General features: G+C 41.7%; 1 protein-coding gene across 2 annotated transcripts; it reads right to left on the bottom strand.

The window, feature by feature from the left end:
* Positions 1-21,295: 21,295 nt before the first annotated feature.
* Positions 21,296-25,757, bottom strand: ADCYAP1 (adenylate cyclase activating polypeptide 1). 2 transcript variants are annotated; one of them, XM_029914426.1, is made up of 4 exons: positions 25,657-25,757; positions 23,015-23,149; positions 22,443-22,538; positions 21,296-21,579 (listed from the first exon to the last, which is right to left on the bottom strand). In XM_029914426.1, exons 1-4 carry the CDS (start codon positions 25,755-25,757, stop codon positions 21,396-21,398), a joined length of 516 nt encoding a protein of 171 aa, XP_029770286.1. In that variant the 3' UTR covers positions 21,296-21,395. The 2 variants fall into 2 exon arrangements, with proteins under 2 accessions (XP_029770286.1, XP_029770283.1); XM_029914423.1 differs by having other exon boundaries at positions 23,015-23,209.
* Between the last annotated feature and the right edge of the window lie 750 nt (positions 25,758-26,507).

Below are 26,507 nucleotides of genomic sequence, written 5' to 3' on the forward strand. Positions count from 1 at the left end.
GCCTATCATGCTGATAAATATTGTCTCATTGTTTCTTTTGCTCCCCCATCTGTCCTCTATATTCACCGGTTTTCTGTTACTCAGACTGTAAACTCTTTGGGACCATCTTTTTGTTCTGTGTTTGTATAGTGCCTAGCAGATGGGGTCCTGGCCCATGATGGGGATTCCTAAGCTCTACTGAAATACAAAGAGTAATAAAAATAATAAAGAACAAGGGATATTTAGGTTTAGGGAGTATTGATGCATGTGGCTAAATACATTTTGCTGCATTTTTAAAATGCTCAGTTGGGAATATGTCATAAGCTGCTTGAGGGAGCTTATTTACTCTTTGTCTAAATCTCCGGAGAATGCCTATGTAATGCTGGTTATGAACGAACACTATTTTCACAATTTTTATATTGTTCATATCATTTGTTGCACTAGCCCTGGCTTCCCTGTTTACTGATCTGTGACATTATAAGCTGGTAATACAGTTTCTTCACTCTGCCCCTGTTTCACTACGGATTATAAATGACCAGCCCAAGTAAAGGACGGCACATATTGCCGTGCCCCAGGAATCGCCGTTCGGTCCTTGCTTTCGCTCTACTCCATGGGGGCAGCAAGCTTTGCCAGCCCTTTTTCTGGTGCAGCTTACTTCCTCCCCTGCACCAGCTCAGCGCCGTTGGCTGCCTCTTTGAGGGAGACAGAGCCAAGATGCCACCCCCTCCCCACCCACCTGCACAGGAGAGGGAGTAGCAGCTTAGGCCTGGTCTACACTACGGGATTAATTCGGATTTAGCAGCGTTAATTCGAATTAACCCTTCACCCGTCCACACAACAGAGCCATTTAGTTCGAATTAAAGGGCGCTTTAAATCGATTTCTGTACTCCACCTCGACGAGCGGAGTAGCGCCAAAATCGATTTTGTTAATTCGAATTAGGGTTAGTGTGGCCGCACACAACCGAATTAATGTGATTAAAATAAATGGGGTAGTGTGGCCGCACACCACCGAATTAATGTGGTTAAAAACCGAATTAATGTGCTTAGTGTGGCCGCGCACAATCGAATTTATACAACCTGTTTCCCAAATTCGAATTATCTAAATTCGGATTAATCCCGTAGTGTAGACATACCCTTAGACTGCAGCTGCTCTCCCCCCACACAGAGTCTAGTGATGCACGCAAGGGAGTAATGGCAGACACAGCTGGGCTCAAGACCAAGACCTTAATAAGCAAACGTGCGCAGAACAAGGACTTGATCTGCTCTTTTGCTGAAACCAGCTTATACAATATGCACTGTCTCACTGAAAGCATGTAGCATTTCCCAAATCAGAGTGCTCCTCGAAGTCCAGTGTCCAAAGTTTTAACAATACAGTAATCACTCCACAAAGAGGCTTCTATGGCATGATTGCCCTGTAGCCCAATCCTCAGCTGGGCTTTCCAGCAGTTCTCTCAAGGAGTGCAAGTTTCAAGCTTTGTCAATACCCCCTCACTAGTGGAGAGCAAGTGCAGCAGCAATCTGGGGTTTGCTGTGTGCCCAGTACCTTCCACCAGTATCTGAATTTTTTTTTTCAAGATATGTGACAATAATATGTGACAGTAACAACAAATTCCACTGGGTAGTTAGCAGAAGCAAGCGCTCAGGGCCAAATTCAGAGGTGGAGTTAGATTCCTTGACACTAAATGAAACTGTCTGACACCTAAACTTCCTTAGCCCCACTTATACTAACTCTGCTGACATGGAAAGGGATTTATATTGCTGGAGAGCCAAAAGAAAGTTTAAGTTAGGCAAGGTAAAGTAGGCTGATAACACATCTGAAATTGGCCTTCAGCAAAAGGTAGAACATTATTAAGACTGATTCTACTGGTTGGAGTTAATGAACAGTTGGACTAACATAGCTTGAAGGTATCAGCCTTTTCTCAGTTATAAAGCTTTAACCTTCAGGTATCAGCACTATTCCTCAAAGGCAAAAAATTAAAATGGATGAAACTAGAAGGTCTTTGTGAAGTAAATTTTTATTAACATGGCCTAGGGTTAAGTGTGGTATGAAACAGGTGTCTACAATGCTTCAAAGGATTTCCTATCCCACACTAACAAAAATCTAATAGATCAACAAGGTCAGCAGACAAATTAATAGCATTTGAGTGAATGTCATTTTTGAAGAGTTAGTCACTCACCAAAAGCCTTTTTCCATAGCATTAAAAGTTCAGCCTCATCACTTCATCATATACATAGTCTTGGGAAAAGTCTTCCTTTTACACAATCTTTCTGTAAATCCACAGAGGGTGACAGCCAAGCAGCGCCCAAGACACAGCAGAAAGCTTGGCCCATGGAATTAGGCAAAACAGTTCATGATCCAAGCAAAGTGGACATTTGGGGGCAGCGTTTTATACCAATAGATTCTGTCTACTTGGGGAATGCAGAGGTAAGAGCTTTGTGGAATGTGACATGTGTTTGGTGTCCTTAGACTTGAGTACTGTTGAAACTGGACAGTTAAGCTGCCAGATCCGCGAGTTAATAGAAAGCCTCTCTGTTATGTAATGAAAGAGCTTGTTTCTGCACTTTACACTGATACAATTCCAGCAAGTACAATAGGGTTCCTTCCGCTTTACACCACAGTGAGCAGAGAACAAGGCCCTATATCTTTCTTTATCTTCATGGACACTGTGTGCAAGATTCTTGTTCACATTTCAAAGGGCTTGTTGTGTAATAAACATTAATATACAGAGTAGCAATTGTTGCACTACTTATATGAGGATGGTTGCATGAGCAGCTACACACACCGTATTGTTGCCAAGTCCACTAGTCAGATCTTGCTTCTGCTAAGTCTTGCTGCGGATTCCATCACTCCGTACAGCAGGATAAATTACATTTGGAGCAGTAGGATGTCATTCTTCTCACATACAGAAGTGATAAATGAGGACTTGCGTTGTATTCCTTCGGCCTGGCAAGCAGACACCAGCTTGTGTAGGGTTTAGCTGGAAAGAAAAGTAAAGAAAATAATTTGTCTACCAAACCATCAGCTTGCGACTACAACTATCATGACCCAGGAGACATATTGGTAAGTGTATAATGGCATAGTGTTGGCAGCCAGTAGCAAGATCCATGTATATTTACTGTTTGGGGGTAGGTTTCTTTATGGTTTTGCATGGACATTTTTGAAAGGTTTCCTGATGGAACAAAACCAAATATCAAACCCTAGAAATGTTTTATGAAATTGAATTCTTGTGCCCAGGAATAATCTCCACTCACTCTTGCACTGGAATTCAACAACTTTGCGTAGCACCACACCCTGCTGAGACTCTTTCCACATTATGGCCTTGATCCTGCCAGTCTTTGTGCTGTGCGCCTTGCCTCATTCAAGCAGCCATGACAGTTGCAATCACTGAGCCTTTTGATTTAACAGTCCTCAAGGTAAAATGCTAGGAGTCTGGTCTCTGGGTTTTGCAATAGGGTCCTTGATTCTGGAACTCAATTCCCTTGCCAGTGTGCCATAGCCTAAGTATGATCCCTTTAAGATCATGGTTCAAAGTCCATCTCTTTCCTCAGGCTTTTTCCAGAGGAGACTGGAAGGAGTTGGGTGGATGAATCTGAAAGTATAACTGAGGGCCTGTATTTTTAATTTTTTTACATTGTAATTTATTTTACTTTTGATTTAAGAAACATATTTTATACTTTTGTTTTAAGAAGTCACAATGTGCTATAGTGGTGCATTAAATTGTTTCCAGGCCCCTGGAGACATTTTGTAATTAAGTGCATTTTATAAATAAGATTTTAAGCTCCTTGTGTCAGAGACCATGTCATGGGGTCCATTCACCACGATGGCACCTCCTGCTGGCTGTCATAGGGATTAGCTCTGCCAGTTGGTGCACCCTCTTCAGGTGGTGCCTCTCCTGTCGTCCTCGTAGACCCGCCTCACTCCAGGAACTGCAGCATCTGCTTCAGCCCTCAGCCCTCCGGCCAGGTCACCATGTGAGTTTCCCCCTTCTGGGGTTACCCAAAATATTTCTATGCCAACAGTCCCAGGACGTCTTTTCCTGTGCTAGCCTGGTAATGCCACTTCCCCAGTGGCCAGCCTGGGCCCACCCTCTGTTCCGGGTTCCAGTCCAGGGACCCTCAGCTCAGCAGTTCTGGGCTTTACCCTCTCATCCCTCACTGCTCCTTCCCTGAACTGCTTCCTACTCTCCCTGGACTCCCCCCCCCCCCCCGCTTTTCTGGGAGTACCAGCTCCAAACCAGCTCCTTCCTCCCAGGAAGTGACTGCCCTTTTCCCCAGCAGCCCTGTCTGTTCTCAGCTCCTGGGCTTTATAGGCCTATTACTGCCCAAGTGAGCCTCCTTTAATCAACTCCCTGAACCCTGGCTAGTCCTTCCAGTGCAGCCTGGGCAATTAATTGGCCTACCTGGCCACCTTAACCCCTTCTAATCCTGTGAGGGGTGAACACCCCATCACAGACCATCTTTTTGTTCTGTGTTTGCACAGCACCTAGTACAATGGGAGCCCAGTCCATGACTGGGGTTCCTATGTGCTACCACAACACAAATAATAAATGGATATAAAGTAGTATGATTTCTCTAAGTGTAGTCTCTATGATGGTGCTAATAATACTTTCTGTGGAGTGGTGATACTAGGCAACATTCCACATTAGTGAATTGAATATACTTGTCCATTCGTGTCGTGACTTATTCACCCTATGGGATGGTTATAATACAGCCTCACCACATCCACTTCTGACTTAGTTACAGCACTGCACTATAGCTTTCATTCTGCATGTTCTTGGGCTGTGCACAGAAGCATTTATTTGGGGGTGGGGAGGCGTGCATTGACTTCTGGAAGATTGTGTTTTGTTGCACGTATGAAGGGAGGTTAATGCAGGACTGCCAGTCTAGACTTATATTGTAACCTCTGCTATCTAAACACATTGTGCTTGATTCTCGTTTACACTAAGGCCCCTTTACACTTCTCTGGGTGTGTAAGAGGGCCTTCAGCTAGGTATAAATTACATTTACACTCAGTTTAAGGCCCATTTATTTTGCAGACTAATATAGAGGGTCCTTAATACAAATGAGAATCAGGTCCGTTGGGCATAGATTTTGTTTTGCCATCTTGTAACAGCCGACATCAAGAGTTGTACCTAGAACTCACCATTACAATTTTTCACACGTTTTCTTTCTGTGTATATATGTATATCTTCTCTGTTGTAGCACACTCCCTCCTCCAAACAGCTACCATAGGCCTATAACCTGCAATAACACACAGTTTAACAATACATCAAACACTGTTTAAATGGAAACGTTACAGAAAAATAAGTTCAATTAATAAGTTAATTGGCAGTTTGGCACAGTGAAAACTGGGTTCTGCTCTCACAGGTCCTGCAGGTTATTTAAGTTTTTCTTTTTCTTTTCTTTTTGTTTATAAGAAAACCTGAGTTAGATGAACACTGTCCAACCTTTGCTGTTACTGTTGCTCTTCCACCACCTTGCTCCCCACCTCAACCTCATGTCAATTCATTTTCAATAACATTGGAGTACAGATTTCACAAGAGGTTGTGCCTGTATTTTTATTAGCTGTATTAGTGTTCATTTTGAACTCAGTGGCGGGCGACCACATAACATGAAGCTTTTTTGCCAACTCTTTTCTTTCTGTATGTTTCTCATAAGCAGAAATGAGACACTGAAAAACTAAGGCCACCATCTTCTGAAGAACGCCCCAATGTAAATTGTAACTACTGAGTGGAGAGATACAGTCCCATAAGGAGGCACCAACAGCTGAGGCTCTGGATGCCTATTACCTTCTTCTCCACTTCCACTGAGACAACTGTTGTGAAAAAATTAAAGAGCTGCTGTGGAGAAGGCAAGAACTGGAAACACACATCTGATGCCAGCTGCAGTTACCCACTGAGAATTCTTACACTGTATGCCAAAGCCAAAATCCCAGGGGGAAGGAAGAGAACAGGACTTCTGAAAGAGAAATCTGCTCTCTCCTTCCATGTCCTCCTCATCCTGAATGACCAGAGAGATCAGGGAGATCCCTGGTCACTCAATAACAGACCTGAAAGTGGCAATTCTTCAACAAAAAACTTCAAAAACAGACTCCAATGTGAAACTGCAGAACTGGAATTAATTTGCAAACTGGACACCATCAGATTAGGCCTGAATAAAGACTGGGAGTGGTTGGGTCATTACAAAACCTAAACCTAATTTCCCCAATACTAATTTCCCCCTACTGTTACTCACACCTTCTTGTCAACTGTCTGAAATGGACCACTCTCATTACCACTTCAAAAGTTATTTTTCCTCCCATGCTATCCTGCTGTCAATTGAATTGTCTTGTTAGACTGACCACACACTTGGTAAGGCAACTCCCATCTTTTCATGTATTTATACCTGCTCCTGTATTTTCCACTCCATGCATCTGATGAAGTGGGTTTTAGCCCACGAAAGCTTATGCCCAAATAAATTTGTTAGTCTCTAAGGTGCCACAAGGACTCCTCGTTGTTTTTGCTGATACAGACTAACACGGCTACCACTCTGAAACCTGTCACCAGAGAAAAGCAGTTATTTTAGCAAAATTTCAGTGACTTCCATATTGCTATATATATGAGAGCAACCCAATTGTTATGAAAGCAACCCAATTGTTCAACATGCCACCCTCCTTTTGAAGTCAATGGGAATATTGCATTTGATGAGACTTCAGTACTGAATTCGATTGGCCTCATTTTCAAAAATGCAAAGTACTCACGGTTCCCTTTGACTTCGGTGGAAGTCACAGGTGCTCAGTATTTCTGAAAAACAGGCCATATCCTGAATACTCTAGTATTTTGATGGTGCCTGCAAATACTTGAGTGTCTATGGTATTTTAATACCCATTCATCTCTATTAATATATACCAAGCTGTGTACATATGTGTGTAATTACATGCATACATGTATATATTTGCCGCTGACTATATATATAGGGCCCTTTGTTTTCAGTTTTTATTTTATTTAATTTTTCCCGGGAATTTATCAGTGTTTATTACTACAACAAAAACAGCTGAAAAACTATTAATAATTTTTCTGGGTAAATATCGAGGGTTTATTTTGGTGGATGTGGTGAAATGGGTATGTGGTGGGCATGAGATTCATCAGTACATTCAGATGTGCAGACACTTCAGAGCTCCCATGCATGCCTGTTTGTTTATTGTGTGCATCTTCTAGACCAATACAGAGCCTTACTTCAACAGGCAGCTTTGCATATGCACACAGACTAATGTATTATCATAATACATATATCTCATGTATTTTCCTAATAAAACAATTTATTTTTATATATTTGAATGATGCAAAAGTAGGGTGAAAATCAGAAAAAAAAACAAATATTACTTTTTGTAAAACCAGGGATTTTTTTGATAAAAATCAGTTCAAACTGAAAACGAAGGAGTTTTTTTATATATATATACAATTTCATGATCGAGAGACTGTAGCAGAAACAGACATATCAGTGCGTTTCTATACATTTTTGGCAAAAATTCCATTCAGTATACGAGGCTGTACTTTCCTTACTATTTTAGTGAAATTGTTCACAAGATCTTTATTAAAGTTACAGATCTACTCAGGCTGGAATTCAAATGTTTGCCTTCAGTTTATAGAAGGAGAATCTTGAAACACTGGATGACTTCATCATGTCTTAGCTGCAGACATTCAGTGCTAACCTTCAAAATGAGACCGCTGAATTAGCATATAATGTTTTCTACTGACATTTGTGTCAGGATGCATTGTTTATAGAAACAAAAGTCAGTGTTCCAGATACATCAAAATATCTGCCTTGGTTATGTATACCATTTGTAAGTCATAGTGAAAAATCTAAATAAGCACTAAAAAGTAAACAATCATGTCTGAATCAAAAGTGAATAATAAAAAAAGAAAGGTCTTATTTTAGCCAATGTTATTATTAGAGCATGTTGTTTCCACTGTTTTCCCTGTTCTCCACTGATTTTTAATATATGGTAATGAAAAGCTCAGTTGTTTCTTTCCCACAGACCCCAAGAAATGGGTAGTACATGGTTGCTCAAACACTGGAGCAGACCAGAGATTAGACTGTGATTCACAGAGATTCAGTCTCTCCAGGGTCAGTAATCTGCATCAGCCCTATACTTGGCACAAAGTTCAGCTGCACTAGAGGACTGGTGCCTTCTAGGGGGCAGAGCAAAGGTTCCACCCATCGCCTGTCCTGCCTTCCCATTCCCCACCCACCTGTACAGGATTGAAATTAGCAACCCCATAGAGGCTACCACCCTCTCTGCTATCTGCAATAAGTGTAGCTATGTAAGAGAGTCAGCAGGCATCTGACACCCCCCCTTACTTCTCTGCATCAGCAGATAGGGTCACAAATGTGTCCAAAGGAAGGGTATTTCCCATGTGTTCAGAGATTTATATTAGGTTGGAATTATAGAGAAGTTCTATACACATTTATACACTACTGTTACTGTTCTTTTTTATTAAAGGAGGCATTTATTTTATCACACTACTATTAGCTCACTATGATATTACAAGGTAGTACTGCACTTCTCCAACTTGGCGACCCACAGTTTGGGAACCACTGTTGTCAAAGAAGAAAATATAGCACACGTTGAAAATGGGCAACTTGATAAGATAGGGTCAGATTCTGATGCCCTTACCCATGTTGAGTGGCCCCATTGATTTCAATGGGATTATTATTATCATTCGTGGAGTAAAGTACTATTCACTATGAGTAAGGATATCAGAGCTTGGCAGACAGTGACTGTAATTATAGAATAGTTACACTGTGTGTATGCTATTTGATCACTAATTATTGCTAAATCACATGGGCCAGATTCTGCCACTTTTACTCCCATTATCACCTTACTCTACAGGAGTCCTATTCAATTAAATGGGATTATTTTTGCAATGCCCATGAGAAAGGATATCAGATTCTGGACCATTACTGGCAGCTTTAATACATGACTGAACAATTTATTATTACCCTTTGTTTTATACTAAATCCAGGTGTTTTTAGAATCCATCTACATTAATTTTATTATATTTACACGGCAACTACTATCAGGCATGTAGTTAGCCCTGTTGTTATGAGATTTAGCAATGACTGCTGTCATTAAAAGGCCTAAGCAATAGTGTAATTACACTGTAATTGCAGTGTAACTGCAGTGTAGTTGCAGTCACTGTGTTATAAAATGTAAGTACAACTTAGCATAACCAGATCAAAGGGGATCTGACAAATGCTTCCTTTCAATGGAAACTACTGTCCATGAGAAGAGGAATTTAAAAAAAAAAATCACAAAGTCACTGGCTTACTAACTTTTTATCTAGGTTATGATTGCCACAACCCGATACAAAATATAGAAGTGCATCACATAAGCTAATAAAACCAAAGATGATTAAACATACATATTCTTAAACTGTATGGAATTTTTTACATGTTCATGTGAGTATTTATTGGCCTAGGAGAGTAGGAAAGGTAGGACAAGCCCAAGGATGGACCAGGACATAATCATCTGTCCTGAAAACAGAGGCTAAAGCTAGCCATGTCCTGTAACACATGCCAGCAATACCAAGCTGAGAGGGTGGCCTCACTCTCTGGAAGGAACATACGGAGAGGAAGCAGGTTTAAGAACCAGGCTATATTGACAAAGGGATATTAGGACTGAGGCAGAGAAGACCTAAGGTTTATCTGGGAATGGAATCCTAGGAGCAGCCAGCCTGGGAAGGAAGATTGGACTGTAGTTTATCGTCTTATTGTTTATTTGTTTGTTAAAGGCACATCCCAGAAAGGGAGTGAGTTTTGCCTTATACAGCATATGTAGACTTTCTCTTAGAACATGCAGAAAAATCATCTGCTCACAGGAAGGCTTGGGGCGAGGGTTGAGAGTGAGCTGTTGTTTGGTTTTCTGTTAGGCAGACAATGTGATTTTATTTTTTTACCCACAAAAATGTCTCTCTGCTGCCAACACCAACAGGATAATTCTCAGCTTTTTCATTTTCATTTTTTATCATAGTTCTAGAAAAACACAGAGACACATCACAATACCATCTTTAAAGTACCAAAGTAGCTTCCTTTAAAAAAACAAAATTAATGTATTAAATGAAACGTTGTAATTTACCAAATAAAAACCAAAAAATCCCAAAGAGATGTATGAAATCAACAAAGACCAAGGAAATGTGACAAGACTTTTCTTAAATAAACAAAGAGAATACTAAAAAAAAAGAGGCAAAGAGATGTAATGGTAAAACTTAGAACCAAAAGAGCCTAACTTCCCTTTGATTCTAAACTTAGCTCAGTCAGTGGCCCACCGTGCAGATGACTCACCGACTTCCTTGGACTTAAATCATCCCTCTTATAAAACTTGTTAAAGAAAGACGTCACTGTAAATTAGATGTTGTATCTAAGTTTAGCTATGGCCAGTACAGAAATATTTTAACTTATATCAGTTTCTAACATTTGTCTAATAGATAGATATAGAATTAGAATATATACATAGAGAAAAATGTCTTTCCTTTTACCGTTTTTCTAGTTTAACTCAAATATATTGTTATTTTGCTGGTGAGATAATTCACAACTGATTAAAAGTTTGACCATTTTTAGAGACATCTAATTCCTACATCACCCAAGCACTTTCTCTGTCAGTGATGTTTCAGTCCAGAGGAGAGGTGGGAGTAAAGGGAGTGGTTTTATGTATATAACATACATAAGGGTTAACTCTTATGACACTAATCTTCACTCCTGAGGGAAAGACAATGTAGCTCACTCAGAGCTACACCACTGAAAAATAACCTCTCTTCTTGCCAGGAAGATGAATGTCAGAACAGAGCTCAGTCACAGTTTCGGTCTAATCTGTCCATGACTGGTAGTAGAGTGCCACGGGAGCACCACTATAGTTAAGGTTAAGTCAAGATATCTCTTTAAAGGTCAACATGTCCAAGTCCTCTAAAATTGACATGGATAGTCAGATTTCTTTGAAATTTAGTGAGCCTCAGGCGGGTGCAGGAGGGTTAATGACCCAAATTTGGAGTAACTTGAGCCAGGGTTTCCAGAGATATAAGCCTGGGGAAAATAGCTATTTTTGTAAAAATTTCTGGGAGGGTGGGTTGGTTAAGGAGACCTAGATATCAAACGATTGATGTGAAGTGGGTCAAAATGGTCTCAGTCTCTTCAATTGTACCCAGGGTAGTACATGGCACCCACTAAATCTTTGGGGATCCAATCTGAGAACAGCATTTAAGAAAATGTATGGTTTTACACTGCACGTGTCCCAATAGAGACATAGGGTTAGAAGGTTTCCATTCCAGCCACTGTGTATGCTTTATAGTTCAACTCTTGTAAGGGCTCTAAAATGTGAACCATTAATGGGATTATTTTAAAACTTGGTGAGCCTCATGAGGGAGCAGGGTAGAGTTAGGGATCTAAATTTGGGATCATTTAACCAGGGGGTTCCTGAGTTAAAAGTCCCCCCAAAATGGTTTCCTTCTTCTGCCTTCTACTGTCAAACTGAGGGAGTATCATGAATGGATGAATCACTGACCTCTGGACTGCTGTGAAGTCACCCTTCAATTAACATAACTAAAGATAAGTTAATCATAAGCCCCCACCTAATACAAAATGGCAGAAGGTTGCTACAATTTGTGAGTCAGAGGTGGCAGTTTTGTTTTGGAGGGAATGTAATCAAAGTATTTGGTGGGGGTGGGAATTAGACAAGTGGCTTTTTCCAGCGGGGGTGAGTGATTAGGCAGTAGATGAGTGGAGTAATGGGAGGTGGGGGGAAATTGGGACTACAACAAGGGGAGATGTGTTATGAGAAGGGGGATGGTAGGGGAGGTGAGAGGTTTTGTGCTCTAGTGAGGAAAGCAGAGCACCCCCCAGATCTGCCCAGTGCACCTCAACCACCTTGCTCCCAACCTGCCTCCACCACTCAGCTCTGCTAGTATACCCCAATCCCCAGCCAACCTGCACCCCAACCTTCCTGCATTCCAACACTATTCCACTGTACCATAGTTGTCCTTCGCTCTAGGTGCTCCATTTGAGTCAGGTTATAGGATGCGGTAAGCAATGGCAATAAAAATGTTTGTATACCAGGGAGTGAAGACTTCAAGGAGTTGTGTTCCCTGCTTGCTGTGGGGAGGCCTAGACACAGTCATGGGGAGGGGGCTGGGTTAGAGGGGTAAATGCACTGAATAGGTCAGGGACATGGCTCAGAAGGCATACTGAAGCAAGGATGGTGGGGCACAGCTGATGTGGGGGTGGGAGGGGCTGCTGGCTCAGTTTGCTAGTTGTGGAACATGATACAAACAACTGCCTAAATGACTTCTAACGCCTAACAATAACATGTCTTGTCTTGTTTAAAAAAAACAACAGGAAATTAAATGGCGAAAAACTCCATTCATGCATAGTTAAGGTTGGTTGGTGATATGTCATCTTCTCGCAGAACGCTGATTTGAGCAAAATTCAAAGGTCTGAAAACCAGGAAATGTACAGTTAAGATTGCCCATGCAACCTTAACTCTGCCCTGTTTTCAACAATGTCCCAGTATGTCCCGTTAACATGCAGTCTTTTATTCTGCCAACCCCACAGTTGCTGAAGTATACAAGCTCTTCACCTCTGTTTACAACCCATTCACACTTACCCAAAGGATTCCATCTAACACTACTAAAGGACAAAAAGGAAAATAATTGCCCACAACACCTTCCTTCTGACCCCCTGGAGCTGGCAGTAGCCAATGGGAATTATTTGCATACACTCCAGGTGCAGTCAATGTGTTAGGTGTATCTACAGTAAATGGTGGAGGCAGTAGTTGGGCCTGCTTGGTAAAGGCGTGTTTGTGACATGAGGACATGTGGAGATTACTTTGAGATGCATGACAGAGCTGGGATTATGGCATGAGGAGCTCTATGTTTTGCACCCTCCAACATGCGTGAGCAAAGGGAAGAGCTGCAGGATCCAGGATGCATCATTTCTATGCAGACTTGTGTGCTCTGTGTAATTATCAGGGCACAGGGGAATAGCAAGCTGGGATATGAGAGCAGCATAAGCATTTATCTGCATGCACTCCAGGTAAAGCGAGTGTGGTCAGGATCAGGTGGAGGCAGTAGTTAGCTCTGCTTGGCAGAGGTGGGTTTGCAAGATCGGGGGTTTACCTTGGGGTGAGTGACAGAGCTGTGATTGTGAGATGAGGAGATCTATGTTTCACACCCTCACATCTTTGAGGAAAGGGACAATGTGCATGTGTATCTTCAGCATGCAGTATGAGTATGCATCCTTTCTATGCAGAATTGTGTATGTTATGTCAATAGCAAGGCATAGGCCTTTTATTATAAAGGATAAAGTCAGCAGTTAGCTGGAGTATGAGAGGATTTTAATACTTTCATGATGGTTAAATGGAAGTGACATGATACCCTGTAAGTGTAATGCAGTTGTGAAGGCAGTGACGTGGTCCTTCAATTGTATGTGTGTGGTATTCTTTCTGGGGAGCTGGGCAAGTGTATGAGTGGATGCCAGAATTTGCAACCCCTAAATTTTATAGTGCCAAGGGCCAGTGTGAGAGTATATGCTATGTGAATAGTGAGGCATTGCTGGAAGAAGGCAAGCAGAAGGTGGTGTGCACAACTACCTCTCCCCACACACACACACATTTAATAGTGTTAGATGGAATCTAGTGGATCAGAGTGAATGGGCTGTAAAAGACAGTGAAGAGCTTGTACATTTCAACAACTGTGGGGTTGGCAGCGTAAAAGTATGTGTGTTACCAGGGTGTATTGGGGCATTGCTGAAAGAGGGCAGAGTTAAGGTTGCATGGGCATCCTTAATTGTGCATATCCTGGTTTTCATATGTTTGAGTTTTGCTCAACTCATCATTCTGTGAGGGGATGTCAAACCAACAACCAGCCATAACTTTGCATTAATGTAGCTTTTTGCCATTGAATATAGTTAGATCTGTTAGTCAAGTCTTGAAAACATACATTTAACATGGAGAACTATTTCTCCCATCTGTCTTCTCCACATGCAAAATTAAATCCTGAATCCACTTTGCAGTCAGAAGGGGCATGCTAGCCCTACAAAAATATACAGTATATTACGTTGACCAATCCTTGGGACATGAGGTAAAAGGAGTAGAAGGAATATGTTCCCAGGCCATGGTCAAGGACCAGGAGCTTCAGAGCCACCCCAGACAGGAATGATAAGTAGAGAACTTATGTTCATTAATTCCCTTCCCCTTAACACCCCTGTGCAAACCTTGGGTCCATCTTTCCCCACAGATGGCTCTAATGGGGAGGAGAGTCAGGATAAGACCCAGATTCCTATAGTCTGAGAGTATCAGTGGGAAAAGGGGAGGTGAGGGGTCATCTCTCTCTTTGCTGCTGAATCTTCAGCCTCAAAAGGACCCTCTTCTCTTCCTGGCTAACGTTTCCATTTTGAAGATGTCAGCTGTGAAATTTGCATTCATGGTGAATAGACACTTTCATATGTCGTGAAGCTATGTAATAGTAGGAAATCTTCCATGGTTTATTTTATGGACATAATAAAGTCTTAATAGCATGAGACCTTAATACAGCATTTTGCCATTAAATTGTTGCAGAAAGTTAGGCTATTTTTGTATCCACATTATGGAGAGTACATCTTAGTGACATGGAAATGAATGAGGTTCTATTACATTGGGCTATCTGAAGTAATAAGTAACTTGTTTCATAACCTGAAGTCAAGGCAGATCTGTGATGCACCTAAAGAAATTATAATGTTACAGAGATGGATACAAATATCTATCTGAGATAATGCTTAAGTGTCTATCAAAAGGGTGCCTGTACACCACAGTAGGTAACAATAATGTTTATATAAACCTCGAACACAGGACACCAGTCTTCATTACTAGCCAACTTTTCTTTTGGCATCTTTATGGTTCTTAAATTTGTTTGTTCAAAATTAAATCTGTTTTTTTGGTCCAGACAAATCTCTCAACAAAACTAATTGTTGCCAAAGATTTTGTAGCCTTTGTTGTGACTTAACATTTCAGTTGGTTGCCTGTACAGGGTCATGTGCTGTTTGCCATCTACATGTAAATAGTCCCATTGATGTCCATGAGCCAAACTCAACCCTGGCAAAAGCATTCACCACTCAATCTGACTTCACATGTTATTTCGGTGTGAGTGGTACCTTGCCGAATTTAGTCTAAGAGGACTGCTCATGTAAAATTAACATGATGTGGGCCACACTTAAGTACATGCCAAGAAAGTCAGTTTATTTTCTGTCACTTGCTCCCCTGTTTCTCTCTGCCATAGTATTCCCACTAAGGGCCCAGTGTTACACTCTTAAGTATAGTGGGCCAAATCTATCCCTGGTGTACATCAGTAGAGATACATCAGAGAGGAATTTAACCCATTGATTACTACCATATACGCAACTGTTCCCATTGATTTCAGTGGGACTGTTCACAGAGTAAGATGCTATCAGTCTGAGAAAGGATGATTGAAGCAGGTGCTAAATAATAAAGTTTGTAGATGGTACAAAAATTGAAGTGGTAAATAATGTCTTGGACAAGTCAATTCTGCAGCGCAATCTGGATTGCATGGACAACAGGGGCTTTAATAGAGCTAGGAACCAAGAATGTAGGTCTACTGATAGGAATCATAGAATCATAGAATATTAGGGTTGGAAGAAACCCCAGGAGGTCATCTAGTCCAATCCCCTGCTCAAAGCAGGACCAACACCAACTAAATCATACCAGCCAGGGCTTTGTCAAGCCTGACCTTAAAAACCTCTAAGGATGGAGATTCCACCACCTCCCTAGATAACCCATTCCAGTGCTTCACCACCCTCCTAGTGAAACACTGTTTCCTAATATTCAACCTAGACCTCCCTCACTGCAACTTGAAACCATTGCTTCTTGTTTTGTCATCTGCCACCACTGAGAACAGCCTAGCCCCATCCTCATTGGACCCTCCTTCAGGTAGTTAAAGGAGGGTGGGCCCTGTATTTTTGAAAGCAGTGACTCAAAAGGAGTCATGGTCCATAACCAATTAAACATGAGCTCCCAGCATGATGTGGTGGCCAAAAAAAGCAAATGTGATGCTTGACTGTACAAGCTGGAGATTATCAAGTAGGTAGGTGGGAACTGCCTTTGTATATGGCATTAGTGTGACCATTACTGAATAGTGTGTCCAGTTCTGGTGTCCACACTTTGAAAAGGATGTTGATAAGTTTGCAAGTATTCAGAAAAGAGCTACAGGAATGTTTTGAGGTCTGGAAAGCCTGCCTTACAGTGAGAGGCTAAATAATCTCAATCTATTTATCAGAAAGCAGCGGTTAAGTGGTGATTTGATTGTGATCTGCAAGTACCTACATGAAGATTTCTGATTGCAAAGGGTCTTTATTCTAGCAGACAAAAGCATAACAAGATCCCATACCTGGCAGCTGAAGCTAGACAAACTCAGACTAGAAATAAGGCTCAATTTTTTACCAGTTGAAACAATTTACCCTCAAATATAATAGATTCTCCATCACTTAAAATCTTTACATCAAAACTGACTACCCTTCTAAATGACATGATATAGCTCAATCTGAAGTCAAGAGCTTGATACAGGAATCACTTGGTGAAAGTCAATGGCCTTTGTCATTCATTGATAATAGTTCCTTCTGGCCTTAAAATCATGAAAATAATTACTTAGGTGTATTTGCACTTTTGGGGAGGGACCCTGCAGTTCTTGCTCAGATTAAACTTCCACTTGCGATTTTCACTGAGAGTTTTGCCTGAAGAAGACTGAACGATGAAGCCTAAAATAGTTACCTCCTGAAATTTAGGTCTGAAGTTGCCTGGTAGCCATCAAAGAATAGTTGCTGCAGATTTCAAATTCTTCCTGGACCTTAGACAAAAACATGTAAGTTCTACAGGTAAACTTGAACTTTAGAGAATGTTCAAGACTAAACATGGAAACAGCTTCCAAAACCATGGGGAACAAATTTCAGCACATTCAAAAGCAGGCGCTAATCTGATAGCTCTCAGAAGTCAGGAAGGAGTTCTGCTGCTTTAAAATAATACTGTTGTCTGGGCTCTGGAGAACAACTAGAAGGTTTGAGCTGTGCTTCCAGGTGCACTCAATTCCTAAGCTTTGCAGGTGTTTACAGTGTTATTTGCAATCAGAAACTTTATATTGTATGCCAGATCTCCACAGAAGTTTTCTGGTGAGAAATATATTGGGCCATAATCATCTCTAGTGTAACTCTGCTGAAGGTAATAGAGTTATACTAGGGATGATTTTGTTCCAGTGTACTCAGCACTCTGCTAAATGGAATTTGAGGAAGCCACGGAATGTCAATAGTGCACTTTAATCTTCACAATCCAGGGTCCCAGAACTATATCTTACTTATTATTCCTGCTTTTTTTCTCCATGTCTATATCTTTTAAAGTGTCTAAAGTTTAACGAGCTTTTACAATACAAAGAATTTGCACAAAACCCATCATTCATAAGTATTGTGTAATATTATACAAGTGTATTTTTAATATTTATGTTTAAATTATGGGGTTGAGCTTCTTAATGTAGCAATCCTTGTTTGGACAGACATCCTTGGATGCATATCATTTAAGACTATCCATCACTTTCTTCACATCTTAAACTAGGATTGATGCCACGCTGAGTGAGATGGTGGTTTTTAATTTCCCAAATTTCACCTTCCAAGCCACTATACCTAAAATATCTTAACTTTATTACTGTTTTCCAGTGCAGAGTGCCTTTGGGAAACAGTGCTTTCATTCACTTTCTCTATCAGTTTGAGAAACCAATTTCATAAACTACATTTTCCTTTGCATTTCTGTCCCTGACCTATGACTGAGATCTGAAAAAAATCATACTTGTAGCCATTCCTCATGCTAGAATATTGACACTACCATCTTGTCTGCATTATCTCAGTATTTCCTGTTTATTAGTGACATGTTGTTGCCTAAACTAACCTGTAAACTGAGTAAAACTGACACTGGGCACAGAGGATCTAAGAAATCTTTTATAGGCACTGGCTTTGTGGTTAAAAAAATGAAAAATCTTGGAGATTTATTTTAAAAAATTGCTGGGAATTTGTAATGTATTCCTGTGGCTTGATCTTTTTATTTAAGTGCCTCTTCTGAGGTTTGAACAGCACATTTGTGTGTTCTCAGAAAGAAAAAATTTAGTTTAAACTAAATTGCTGGGCCTTTCCCAAAATATTTAAGTACAGTCATAGAAATGTAGAACTGGAAGGGACCTCAATAGGTCCCTGAGCTACTATAGCAATAATGATCATAGGCATGCACAAAGTGATGTCAGTATTTTCCAGTTATTCTTGAAATGTTTAACTGAAGATTTCCCTGTAGAATTTTCTGACATGGACTTTGTACTGAAAAACCAGCCTGCAAATACCGTTTTTTTTATATGTATATAGCTACCAGATACATTTCTATTTAAGAAACCTAATTAACTCTTCATGTGCTACAGTATATCTATTTTAGTGCAGCCAAGTTTTCACTTGGGTATAATTTAAACCCAGTACAAGGGTGTTGCCCTCCCCCAAGACAAGTAATATTACAAAGTATATTTTTGTGTACCAGAATGTTCATTGGAGGAGTTTAGCTGAAAGTTCCATTAAGCTTTTCCTGTTTGGCAAGTATAAGCAATTCCTAAGTATAGGAATTGTTACAATAATATGTGGGGGGGGGAGAGACTATTCTAGGACATTGGTTGTTTTTTGTCTGTAAATTTTAGGAAAGCTTATTTATCTAGTGCTCATGAAGCTTGATTTTTCTACTTCAGTAATTACTTTTTAGTCTACTTGAATATAGAAATAACCCATCAATAAAATATTAGAGGACATATGATGAAAATATGTGGAGGCTTAGTAAAAAAAATAAAGATATTCCAGACATAAAAAAATGTTAGATAATATAGCTTAAATTTAAACTAATTAAATAGATTTTAAATGAAATACAGCTTTCACTGTTAAGTGCTAGATTTCTCCCCCAAACATTAGACAAAGTTGCATTGTTTACAAAAATTTATTAATACAATCTTTACACACTTTATATAACAGTTATCAAAGTCCTAGTTATATATATCATGTGTGTAATAATACTTTAAGTTATTTTTATATTCAGTTGCACACAAAATAAGATCTGCAAGACTAACATCTACCTAAATTATCACTGTATCTCAAATCTGCTCTGTTTTAGTAAGGCTGTTGGCTTTTCTAAAAATTATACAGAGGATAACCTATGTGATCACTTTATAATGCTTGCAACTAGCCACTGAACTCGAAATGATAGTTCATAAATAAAACGTCAATAGAGCCCTATTTCATTATACCACAGCTGACACAAATACAGCAACGTCTGCCGATTATCCAAGAACAAATAATTAAGACTAAAATGCAAGCTGATGTGTTGCAGCATTGTAGGGCCACTAAATAGCCATCTGTGAATTCGTGGCGATTTAAAAGGCGAAGAAAGGCACGAAACGCTGCAAACTGCATCCTGCGTCACATTGCCTGAGGAGAATGCAAAATTAAAGTAAGATTGAATTCATACACACTTCTCAGGCATAGATCGAATGCCTATGTGCTAGCACTGTTTGCAATAAGCTCCGCTGGCACTCGCCATCCAGCCTGGGATTGCAAACTCAATTCTGTTTCCTTTGATTTATTACTTTACACTGATCAGACTGGTAAAGGAAAATGAAAAGTCTTTTAAATTTTACAAGTGGCTTTTCTTTTTAAGCAACTGAAGACTGTAATTTAGGGCTGTTTATTTTCCTTCAAAAGATTCCTCTAGAATATGGTTAGGGATCTGAAAGGAAACATACGTACATGTCCTCTTTAGTCACCTTTCAAGGAGGAGGAATGGAAAGTTCCCTCGGGCAGGTTTGGTTTGTCTTTTCCCCAGAAGGTAAGCTATTAATCCGTACATATAAAGATGAGGTTGAAATGATTCATCGGTTATTAGAAACTACACATTCTATTATGACAAAAGTTTGTTTTATGAAATAAATTTTACTAAGCAATAAGCCATAATGTAGAAAAATACATTTTACCTCCAAACTCAATAAACAAGAACAAAACTTTAGTTGTAGTGCATAATTATTTAGTGGTAGCTACAACAGGGGTTCCTAAACTTTTACAATAAGAACTTGCATCAAACAGAACGAAAGAGTGAGAGGCGTTCACAACCTTAAATTGAAAATAATAATAATAATAATAATTAATAATAAGTGACTCAGATGGGAAACCGTGCTTAAATAGTGCAAGACAGGTCGGGAGGGGGAAGGGTCTACAAGAAAACAACAAAGGAAAGGAGCAACTCCGCTTGAAAAATTCAAAGGAGAGAATCCTGGTCATTTCACATGATGAGAGGCATGGACAGCACTGGAGAGTAACACATTATACTTTGCATCAAGTTCCAATACCGAGCTGCCGACGGTCAGTTAGGTAGTGGATCTAAAGTGGAATTGTCTCATGTTACCCAGACCCTCTGGCAGTCTAAAACCACGCATTCATTAGGGGCACCTCCTTTCTGATCTGTGCTCTATCGCTTCCAGTATCGAAATTTCAAATGGTTTCCAATCGCTCTAATTTCTAGTTGGCTTTGTTCTGTAGCTATGCCCAATCAGTTAGAAAAACAATGAATGGGGCTAAATATTTCCCCCCCTCCAATTGTCAGAGATGCACAATTTTGACAGAGCTGTTTCACCACAGGAGAATTATCTTCTAAGCTCAGTGTTTGAGAGACACAAATACATATAAAAGTGGAACCAAAGAAAGCAGAAAAATTGAAATCTTTCGCAAGGGGGAGGCAGTGCCCCCTTAAAATAGGCTAGTGGTAAAGGAGCCTGTCTTGAGACTCACGGGGGGGGGGGGAGGGGGTAAGAATCTGCTTCAGCAATTCTTCCAAATCATTATCACCATAATCCCCGTGTAGCGGGGCATCAGTGTCTATGTACAGTAGCAAATGGTGACTATTAATGTCTTCGACCCTGTCGTGGATAAAAATACTATCCTTTTAATTTCACTTACAAAAATAGGAGCAATATTCAAACAATGATTGTCTTTTTTCTATTTATTTTATATAAAAACATAAACAGCTCAGGCGAATTTTTTTGTTCTTGTGCAGGCTTTATATGAAGAATTGTTCTCTATCAGTAGTATTTATATATATATATTTATATATTATATATAACTTAATGATTGGTCCACAAAGTAGATCTGTGCGTTTCTCTAGTGCTTTTATACAAAAAGAAAAACAATATTATTATCAAAATATTCATTTAATGGCTTTACTTCATACATAAATACATGTTTAGATAACACAGGAGCGGTGATTGTTCAGTCACTTTGGAAATGACTTTTGTTTTTCTTTTTTTAGGGGCTCTGTATACACAGGAGTGGTGGGTTACTCAGCGCTACAAATACGCTACTCGGCGTCCTTTGTTTTTAACTCTTTGTTTATACCTTTTCCCCAGGACCGCTGCCAAGTATTTCTTGACAGCCATTTGTTTCCGGTAGCGGCTGTAGCTGTCTGTGAAGATGCCATCCGAGTGCCGTTTGGAGAGCGGTTCCGAGTCGTCCTCCAGGCCGCTGGCACCGCTGCAAAGCAAAGGACAGTTGCAACATCTGGATCCATTCCCCTGTCCTGCCTGCACTTTGGAGGCCTTCCCTGCTTTGCATTTTGGCTCTGGTAACTCCGGGGCTGCTTTAACCTTTCCAGATTATTATGATTATATGTCATTTAGGGAAAGCTGTATTTGTTTTGTTTGTTTTTCCAAAGCTATTCGATTTGGGGGAGGGCGGGAATGAAGAAACTAAAGCAACATGTAGACGTCAGGGAGGCAGAACGAAACAAAGAATCTATCTAAACACGCGGTGAAGTTGATATCTGATCATAATATAAGCCGACAGTCGGGAGACAATATATTCATGGCATGAATTATTCATTATGAAAATGTAATCTGTTTCCCCATGGGCTTTATTAAAATGTTACCTTCTGCCGAAATGATCTTCATTACGCTGGGCTTGCCATGTGCCAGGATGTCTGACTTTAAACGCGTTTTGTTTAAGCCCCGCTTGTGGTAAATTCTATTCTTTACAATGGAGAGCTCTCTTAAAATACCCAGATCTACACTTACAACTGATCTCTTGTTGCGGTTCTTCCCACCGACTATAGCCTGAATCTCTGGGCTACTGAATCAATGGGCTACTGGACTTTCTTTACAATGACCAGCTTTTTATCATCAACTAGCTATCACTGTACCTTTCACTTGGGGTCAGAGAATGAGCTCGAGCAAAAACCCTGGTGGATTTTGACATTTTCAAACTGGGTGTGTTGCTTAGTGCGCGAAACACCAACCACACAGCGAGCGTAACAATTATACACCGGTGGTACATTACGCGTGGTTTAATAGAAAGATGGTTTCGTCTTAAGTGAAATAAACAACAAATAAAAATCTTACCCCACCCGTTTGGCCATCAAAGAATGCAGGTATTTCCGAGCGGATAGCTGACCCAGGACTCTCCTGTAGGCTTTGTTAAATATCCCATCGGCGTGCCTAAGTAGGAAACAAAGATCAAACACAGGAAGAAAGATCAGTGTCCAAGCCTGGGAACCGGACCTCAGCAGCCCCTCACTCCAAGGAGGGATGGCGGAAGGAAGCCCCTGGCTGGCTGGTGGCTTTATGTACCCTGAGTGCAGAGGGCGGCCTCCGCCTTAGGACCCCCAGGGACAGCAGGGCCCTCCCAGCACTGGCTCTCCCAGCCCCCAGGCTCATTTCCTGAGCGCAGCGCTCGCCTGGCGCGTCTGGTGTGTTTCCCGGAGTGCCATCACTAGCCTTCCGCGGACAGCCTGCTTCCCCACCCCTCCCCCGCCTGCTTGGAGGTAAGGGGCGCTTTTCATCTCCTCGAGTCTTTATTCGGGCGGGAGGGCACTGAGGGAGAGATGTGTTGCGGCTCTTTTGAATGGGATTTACCAGGATCGTTTTGCTCCAGCTCAAGTCATGCGCCCACCAAGGGGCTCCCACATAATCACCTCTTTTCCGGTGGGTAGTACAGGGTGTACATGTCGTCTATCATGGAGGAAGGGTTCGCTATGCCAAGGGGGTCGTTGTCAAAGGCGAAATCCTGCAGAGTGTTTCCATCCTCGTCATACACTTCATCTTCCAGCCTAGCCCGGAAAGCAAAGGGCAAGAATTCAGACGCATGTGGCGGTGCCTCCTGAGAAATCCTACATATAGGAGCATTTGATCAGTGTTATTCAGGGCTACTCTTCTGCCTGGGACCTATTGGGTTTTAATATGGGCACTTCCGAGGCTGGACTGAAGGCCCTGCTAGAGGAGCCCACAGGCAAGATTACACCTACCCCTCTATCCCCCCCCCCCTTCATTTCATCCCCCCGCCTCCGCATCAGTGTAAGATCAGACGCGAGAGACATACACAAGCAAACCAACCTGCTGCTAGGCTGGGGCCAGAAACAAGTCCAGAGGCTGCCAAGGAAGCAGCTGATCACTACCCACCTTTCCCAGCACGAATCCTGATCGCTTTCCAAACTACATACCCAGGCGCGCGGGGGGGGGGAAGGGGGGGGGCTATAAGTTAAGCGAGACAAGAAGAACAGAGCTTCCCACTGTAAGGCACCCGCTTTCTCTAGTCCCCCCTCTTCCCCGAGAGATCAGAAGCTCTGCCGTTAGCAAATGACTGCTCCTCCTTTCTCACAGCAAGTGGGATCGGGGTGGGGCTTGTGTTTGTTTGTGTTTTTCGTTGAATGGTGTCTCTGTCCTTGAAGATCGCTTGAGTTTTGTTTTCCCTCTCTCTCTGTGTGTGTGTGTCTCTGCTGCAAGATGTAGGTCACTGAACGTTTCAGGCAGCTATTTTTGTCTCCGAGCTCTGGCAGGGAGATTAATAATAGATGCGTGTAAAGTGTTTCGCTCCTGCTAATTCAGGCGCTTGAATGAACCGAACCAGGTCCCCTCAAACGAATGGCCCCTCTCACCCCACTTAACGCCCTCTGGAAGGGCTGGCCATTTATGCGGGGACGGCTCCCCCCAGCTCTGGCAGCCAGGGGCCCTGCGGCGAGACTGACCTGAATCCCAAAGCCCCGGGTAACGCTTTGGGTCGTTTAAGGCCATTCCGGAGCGTGTGCTGCCCCGCACCCAAGGGCGAGCTCCGACCGTTCACATGCGCTCCAGAGTGAGTTTCGCAGTTCAGATGTTGCATGCACATTAGGGCTGAACCACGAGATTGTCCCCTGTGGGACTTGGCGGAATAAATAGAGCTGCATAATTTTCCGAGGGAGCTAAGATGGGTGGATCGGAAAGCTCCCCCGTTCTTCTGTTGTAAGAAGCGCTGCTCGTTAAGGGAAGCCAGATTTACAGCAGGCTAGAGCCAGAAGTAGATTGATTGCCGCTGTGTAAAGCTTCACTTCCTCCTAGTAAGTGGGAAATCGTCCTTTGTTGTATAGGTTTGGACTGGGGGCTGCCCCTACACTCGGCTCAATAGGTGACGCTAGTTCTGAAATCCTGGCAGCTCTGCTCCGAATCAAGTGAGCGCGAGAGAGTTTTACGGAATCCTGAACCTAAATCTCAGGAAGAGTGAGCCGGATCAAGCTCTGGCCTGAGTACTACAGTAACCCCCCTCTCCCCTCCAGCGAACTTTTTAAAAAGATCCGGAAAATAGTACTTAAAGTACTTTAACCAATAACACAGGTTGGGGGCAGATTCTACCCTGCTATGATACAGGAACTTAATTCTAGAACATATTCTCTATATTAGAGAGAGAATAGAGAGGGATATTATATGTGTTGTAAAACTAAGTTTTATCTATATCTACACATATTCCTTAATACCTGGTAAACCCTTCTGCCAGAAATGTGTCATTACAATCTTTTTCTAACGGTATGCTTCAAAATGCTTTCATCTAGGTACTGTCTATCCTGGAAGCACCTGTCAACTCTATTTTAGCAGGTTATCGCCACTCAAGTTAGGCTCAGAGGTGGCCGGAAATATATATATATAATGTGTTATTGCACTGTAGTGCATATAGAAAAATGGATCCACTAAAAGTCTAATCAGCTTTTTCCTATAAGGCTTACGCTGCCTTCTAAGAACTATGCTTCATTCAGGACCCCAGTTAACAGAAATCGAATAGTTTCACCAAAACCAAAGTCAGAGGTATTCTCTAGTATTTAGGAGAAAAGGGGATAAGAATAAGACACGCGTGTGTAGGAAATAATACAGCATAAGATCCTCCAGGCTAACAAGACTTGATGGAAGAAAGGGGCTAGTGCATTAAACCCTCCATCTCCTGGAGAACATAAGAATCTATTCTAGTTTCCCTGCCACAGGATCTAAATTGGACTTTTAATCAAGCAGCCTCAGTCCCCAGTCTCTTTTCCCCGCTCCCCAAGAAAGTAGATGGGGTCGGCAAATAGGAGGCGATGGGGTTTTGCGCTTTAGTTTTTCTTTCTGGATGCTTTACATTGCTTGGAAGAGCTCTACTTCGTTAGCAAGAGAGGGAGAGTAAAAGCTACCAGACACATACAGAGTCCAGGAGACAACTACCTGCCAATGCTCTCTGCTATCTATTACCAACATGCAGGAACATAACTGACGGGGAAAGCCAGGGATGCGAGTCTTGCAGGGACTGGGAAGAGGGAGGGATAAAGAAGGCACCTACCTTAGCGCAGGGTATTGAAATCCAGCAGCAGGTGAGCAGTAGACGCTGCAGTGCATTATTATCCCATAGACCAGTAGTGCTAGGATCGCTTTGCTACACATTGCCACTCTGTGTGTAAGGGAAGAAAGAAAAAAACAGCTGTCAAAATGCTCTCCTCACGCTCCCTTTCCCTTCTAGCTTTGCCACTAGCAAAATCTAACCCGTTAGAAATCAAGTCTTAAGTGTGCTCGATTTAACAACAACAAAACGTGTCCGCGATTTGTGTGGAGCCGTTTGTCTTCAATTACAACCAGACACAACCCCCACTTCCCAGCACACAGGCGCGCACACACACACGCACACATACACACACAAGAGCCTGGGCTAACGAAACCCGATCTCTCCGGTTAAAGCTGCTGGGATGCCTGCGATACATTTTCCTTACCATTAAACTCTTAACACCCGGCACTAAGAGAGTTTGGCTGCGCAATTAAAAGGTAGATTTAAAAACCAAAACAAAAAAACTGTCTCCCAAGTTTCAGCCGAAATAGTTAAAACTCTTGTGTCATCGCCTCTCTGACGATCAAAGGAGCCGAAGGCAGAAGAGCAGCAGTTACTTGTCTGCTGGTTTAAGAGGATCCGCTCAAAAAAAGTTTGTAGGTAGCAGCCAGCACAGATCTGGAGTGGAGTCTGTCAGGGAATGGACAGCAAGAAAGAGGGAGTAAGGGAAGGAGACAGAAGGGAGAAAGAGAGAAAAGAACACAAGAATGGGGAAGAGAAAGCCAAGGAGAGAGAGAGAGAGAAGACGGGAAGCAGAAGCAGGCTGTGCTGGAGCTGCTGTCAGTGAGATGTTCTCTTCCCCAGATCTTTTC

Source organism: Terrapene carolina, unplaced genomic scaffold (assembly GCF_002925995.2).
Source record: "Terrapene carolina triunguis isolate 2854851 unplaced genomic scaffold, T_m_triunguis-2.0 Scaffold58, whole genome shotgun sequence".
Taxonomy (NCBI): Eukaryota; Metazoa; Chordata; order Testudines; family Emydidae; genus Terrapene; species Terrapene triunguis.

Coding starts and splice junctions, on each gene's coding strand:
- ADCYAP1 (XM_029914423.1), bottom strand. CDS start 25,757: ATGTGTAGCAAAGCGATCCTAGCACTACTGGTCTATGGGATAATAATG. Junction 22,539..23,014: donor TACTACCCACCGGAAAAGAG/GTGATTATGTGG, acceptor TTTCCTACTTAG/GCACGCCGATGGGATATTTA. Junction 21,580..22,442: donor TTGATGGCCAAACGGGTGGG/GTAAGATTTTTA, acceptor TTTGCTTTGCAG/CGGTGCCAGCGGCCTGGAGG.